The sequence below is a fragment of the Grammomys surdaster genome, unplaced genomic scaffold (assembly GCF_004785775.1).
Source record: "Grammomys surdaster isolate TR1022 unplaced genomic scaffold, NIH_TR_1.0 63, whole genome shotgun sequence".
NCBI lineage: Eukaryota > Metazoa > Chordata > Mammalia > Rodentia > Muridae > Grammomys > Grammomys surdaster.
In genome coordinates this window covers 14,244,890-14,250,889 of record NW_021604565.1, presented here as the reverse complement: position 1 = coordinate 14,250,889, position 6,000 = coordinate 14,244,890, and the positions used below count along the sequence as shown (strand labels likewise).

Sequence of the window (6,000 nt, the reverse complement as noted above, 5' to 3'; positions counted from 1 at the left end):
TCTCCTCGCCTGCCTACTCTACACCCCTAAGCTACTCCACATCTCCTCGCCTGCCTACTCCATGGCGGTTTGGTTTCAAGAAAACCAACTTCCAGATTCTATCTGTGATTTTTTTTTATTTAATTTTATTTTTGTTTTATATATGAGTGTTTTGCCTGAAATGTATGTATGTGTACCAGATGTGTGCACGCTCCCATCAGAGTTCTGAAAAGGACATTTAATCATCTGGGACCATATGGGTGCCAAGACTTGAACCAGGGTCCTATGAAAGAGCAACACATGCCTGAGCCTGTCTCGTTCTCACTAGCTGGAGATTTTTGTTTGAGAACGACTCACTGAATCACTTTATAGTGGTGTCAGCGAGATGTCATAGCTTCAGTTTATGCTTTAACAAAAATAAGAACCACCCATGCTTAGTGGGTTGTTGTTGGGATAAAAGCCCTGTACACAGGATTCAGACTCAAGGCTGAGAGGCAGTGGTGTTTATCCACACGGAGGCTCCCTAGCCCAGGAGACTTGAGGCTTCATTCAAAGTAGAGTCTCCACAGACTGCATTGACCTTGAAAAGCTGCAGCCCATCCTCATGAGTTCCCAACAAGAGCTCAAGTTTCATGCTCGGTCAGCCAAAGATTGAGATTCAGAAAGCCTGAGGACCCAGGTCATATTTTCTTTATGAAAAGGGTCCAGAGAAGAGTTTCAAGACACCTATTCTGGCAGAGAAAGCCTTAGAAAGGCCCTGAAGGGGGCGAAGGTGGGCTAGCTCGTGAGCCTTGAGGCCGTAGACCACTGCACTCCTTCCATCCCTCCCTTGAATCTGTGTTGTTTACTAAACGTGAAACCTGGGGCTGAGTGCTCAAGCAGGCCCTGGCTTCATCTTCTCATCAGTAAGCTGATACATCAGTGAGAGAAAAGAGCTGAAGCCGTGAGCAAGGAACCCAGAGCCACCTCACCACCCAACCAGCAAGGGCTGATTATTCTTAACAATTTGGGCAAGCAGGCCCGAGGACCATTTGAGATTTCATTAATGATTACCTTGGAATAATTTTCTTTGACCCCAATTAATTTTTGTCCCTACTATGTCACCCAGAAACCAATGTGAAGAGTGCTCTATGTGGTTCTTTTCCCTCATCATGTCTAGACTACTCTGCCCACTTATAACACTGTCACCAAATGAAAGCACCTCAGGGGACATCCTGGAGAGGCACTGTGGGTCACCCTGCCTCTATCACTAAAGGTCATTAGCTAGTATCATGGGCCACAGACACCACAAAAAGTAAAGCCATTTTAAAAATGCACCTTGCGCCGGGTGGTGGTGGCACACGCCTTTAATCTCAGCACTTGGGAGGCAGAGGCAGGAGGATTTCTGAGTTCGAGGCCAGCCTGGTCTACAGAGTGAGTTCCAGGACAGCCAGAGCTATACAGAGAAACCCTGTCTCGAAAAACAAAAAACAACAACAACAACAAAAAAAAATGCACCTTGCAGACATGACAGTTAGCTGGGCCTAGCGTCTCTCTTACCCCTTTTTGCTCTTCTTATAAAGCTTTGTGATCTTCTCCACCGGCAGCCCGTACTTCTCAGACAGCTAAAAATGAATAACAGGGAATCGGGTCAGCAGAGAGCGGGCACAGGGAGAAGCACGTTCCCCTCAGCACAACAGCCTCCCTAATGAGACACATTGGAAATGTTTATTTACGACAAACAAAAGCCTTGGTTTCCCTGAACTACCTCCCGAGATCATTCAAGCCAAGCCACTGCTTTCTAGATTAGCAAAATGAGATCCCAGGAAGTGAATGGAGCCCCAAGTCCCAGTTAGCAACCAAAAGAGTCACAACCTAACTAACTCTGCCTCCTGACTCTTTGTATCAAGTCACAGTCCTCTGCCCTTAGCCGGAGGAAAAACGAAAGGAGAACTGCAGCTCGTGCTCTGAGCAGATGCTCTGTGCAGGTGTCGGAGTCCAGCATCGCCCTATTTTGATCCTCCCTTTGGACATATCTGAAATCACTCAGCAAAACAATCTTGATAAAAGTAGCATTTCTGATAGGTTTTGTAAAAGCTTCTAGTCACAATGTTGGGTTAAATAGGTAGCCATACATCAGAACAGATTTCCAGTGAGTCAGGTGGAATGGCTCACACTTGTGATCCCAGCACTAAGGCAGGAGGCCTGTGAGCCTGAGATCAAGGCGCCAGGTGTAGCAGTACACACCTATATTCCCCAGCTCAGAGACAGGGGCTGAAGGCCTGTGAGCCCGAGGTCAGCGTGAGCCACAGTGCCCTCCAGACCAACCTCAATAGGTAACGAGAAAAAGGTCAGGTGAACGAAAGATTTTGGTATGAAAGGAGAGACCATGAAAGTGCAGGAACAAAACAAACGTGAGTGGATTCTTTGTGTAACTGTCACCCTAAAGTCCAGGTTTTCCAGGGAGACGGGAAACTTGCAAAATAAGGTTAACATTAAAAACAATGTACAATTTTAAAATATCAGGAGATCAAACACACTACAGAGAAAAATAACACGCCGGGAAACATTTTAAAATACAGACAACAGATGAGAGCAGACTGCTTTGTTAAAAAGAACGAGATGGGAACAGGGCAAGATGGAAAACACAATAAACAGCATTTCCGAGAAGAGAAATAAAGTGTGACAACTGTACTACACTTTTATTTAAAATCTTCAAAAGAAAACAACAGGAGGATGGTACTTTTAACTTAACTATCAAAAATGCAAATGAGGAGCAAGAGCTGGCTTAGCGGGTGGAAGTCTTTTCTGCATTTGGCTCCTAGCTCCAAGGGTTCTGGCGCCCTCTTCTGGCCTCCCTAAGTATCTGCACACACATGCAGATACACTGACACATTAAAAAGAAATTTAAAACAAAGCAAAAGAGAAGTCATGAATGATCTAACGTTAGTGAGGGCCTTCGGGTTCTGTAGATGGGACAGTGACCCTCAGCCTCCTGGAAAGAAAGTTTAGCAGAAGTATAGTGTTTAGTTAGAATCGTATACACTCTGACCCACAGACACCACATTTAGGAATCTGACATGCAGAAATACTCTCATACCCAAAGACATTCAGAACATAACTGTTCATAACAGAGAAAATGTCATAAGAAACATACATTAAATTTCTTGATATGTTCTTCACAGACCTCATTTAAAAATATGGGGAGCTAATATCAGCTTACATTTTTAAAATCTTTAGTATATTAGATGGGGGGGAAATAAGTGAATATTTGTCTATGTAGTATACTCATGTCTGTATTTTTAATCTTTACAAATGCTTAAATGTACAGAAAATATGTAAATGGCATACCAACTTACTACCATTGACAACTAGCCAGACTCAAGCTCCCTTTACTTTGTATAATTCTGTAGTGCTTATTTTTTGATTGTGTCATTTTTATAAGTACAATGTGGTAAGAGTTGAGAGATGGATTCTGGAAAGATCTACCCCAAATATGTACCATATTCTCTCTACATTACTACTAGTAGCTCACGGGCAGTTGAAGCAGGTGAGGTTTGGGACCAGACTTAGAAAGTGCAACAGAGGCTAGAAAGGGCTGAAGAACCTTATTAGGGAGCTGAGATTCTGAGAAAAGTCTGTTCCATAGAACCCTAGGTTCCTACCCTCCCATCCCTACCAGGGGGCTGAAAGAACTCTATGTACACCCAGAAGCAATACATCTGGATTGAGGACAGAGAGGTAGGGTGTTAAAGGGAGACCAGACAAGCAGCCGCCTGCCTGTGTGGAGCACACCACTGGTGGTCCTGAGGAGGGTTCCCCACAGCCACAATAAGCCCCAATGAACAAAAGAGTGAGTGAGTGAGTGAGTGAGTGAGTGATATTCGCTGACCTCCACTTGCACTGTGTAAATAAATGAAAAAAGAAACGTTTCTAACAGGAACCTGGAGGTAGCAAAGAAAACGGTCAGAACTAGTGCTGGAAGTTCCCATTTGAAGGGAATGTAAACAAAAGAACAGGCAGATAAAATGAGAAGCACATGAGTAGCAGCCTGACGTCACCAGAAGCAAAATCCAAAAGCAAGATACAGCAGTCAAGAAACTGTGTTCCCAAGAGCAGCACCAGAACACTATCGAAGCCCCCAGGAGCTGGGAAACCATACATGCAAGGTGGAAGGCTTACCTGATTCAGAATCAAGAAATCGAATAGATAAATCAGAATGACGTGATCGATCTAGCTTATATAACAAAATGCATACACACATACATATTGCATCTCTCAAAGAGAGTCTGCCATGTAGACATGTAACAAAGACAACTGGACCACAATTCAATAAAGTGAGAAATAGAAAGCTGAGGTTCATCAAAGATGTTCAGCCTCTAAGAAATACTTCTGTGACTTCTACTCTCCCCTTTCTTCCAGTGAGGTCCCGACACTATTTGTCAAGCCCCATGGTGTCCATATTTTAATATGCAGATAAAAAGGGTGCCACTTTGGCTTTGGACAGGTTGATAGAGTGCCAGCCTAGCACACTCAAGGCTGTGATGTCGGTGTGGAATGCACACTTATAATCGAAGCACTCCAGGTTATCATAGGTTCAAGGCCATCCTCCTCTACAGAGCAAGCTCTGAAGGTAGCCTGGGATACATGAGACCCAGAAAAAGAAGAAAGGAGGGAGCGAGGGAAGGATCTAAGAAGGTTAACTAGTACTGCCCCTTGGGCCACTGAAGTGATGAAGTTCTCAAGAGGGACCTCACTTTCTTATTCCCTGGAGTTCTAGAACCACTCAGTGAACAGGACTGGTCCTTGGTAACTACTATTTCTTGAGTTATTCCCTCAGCACGGCTGGCCAAAACTATAGCTTCCTAATCTGCGATTTGCGGTTTACTTAAGGAGGTGCAGGGGAACGAGGGTGGGACAGCATCCATCCATCCATATTTAAACCAGCTTCAAACTGGAACCCGGCATGTCTATGTCTTTTTAATACAGTGACTAGCGTGTTTGCTAGTGATGGAGATCACAGACATTTGCCTGACATATTAGATTTTAGCTCAGTGGTCAAGAGTACTTTTTCGCCTGGCAAAGGACTGAGTTCTAGTCCCAGCATGGAGGCTCACTACTTCCTTGGCACAGATGTGATGCACACACACTTAAAATAATACAATGCATCTTTTATATAAGAAGAATCTACACGCACGTCATGGTATTGTTCTCATCCAGTGTACGGTGTGTTTCATCTTACCCAGCAGTACACTGGAAGTAGAGGAGTAGCCATTCCTATCTCACAGACACTCTCCGTTACCTTAGTGACTGCCCATCACAATTCATTGCTGCTAAAGCACAATTCTCAAAGATCTCAAATTGCCAAAGGCATCCATGAAACAAAACAGTAGGAAGCGCTGCAGAGCAGCCCTTCTTACAGAAGGTCTGCTGCGAGTGTGGGGTCCCTGGAGTCCACAGTATGGACACCTAACTGTTCTCTCAGGCGGCCGCCAAGACTTGGCTGTTTGACCTTTGGTTAGTGTCACTTGCAATTTTTCTTAACTATAAATGAAAAAGGAGAATGTTTGCTTACTCAAGGGCAGTGGACTCTTACATCTGCTCAGTCCCCCTTTTCTGAGAGAAAGGAATCCGTTCCTGGCACGTCTCTCTTCAGCAATTAGACTCTCCACTGTCCAGAGCATCAACAAATGCATTTCAGCTCATAAATCACTTGACAAATGTCAGAACTAGACAACAGACATCTTCACACTCTGGTCCACTGGGAAGAAGAGCTGCAGCAGAGACAGTAGTAGCCCTCACATCAGCAAGCAGCTATTGAACGAGCACCGTGCGCCCGATGCCCGGGTGCATGGAACTCCACACTTGCTTACACTCTGTGAGCTGTGTCTCACATGAGGAAACTTGGGGCTTCCAGCCATTATGGAACCGTCCTGGTGAGTGACAAGATATACCAGGTAGACTGAGTCTGTGTCAGGTCTTGAGCTCAGAGCAAAATGGGCTCCATCCAGGATCCAGGAGATGAGATGCCTGCAGGAGGCT

The 6,000-nt window shown here is 44.8% G+C and overlaps 1 protein-coding gene across 1 annotated transcript in view; it reads right to left on the bottom strand.

Moving 5' to 3' along the window:
- Window positions 1-6,000, bottom strand: part of Grhl2 (grainyhead like transcription factor 2) — a 132,983-nt gene that overhangs the window by 3,460 nt on the left and 123,523 nt on the right. The window contains exon 15 of the mRNA XM_028767380.1: window positions 1,519-1,583. Within this exon, the coding sequence (XP_028623213.1) occupies window positions 1,519-1,583 (65 nt within the window). The remainder of the gene's footprint in view (window positions 1-1,518; window positions 1,584-6,000) is intronic.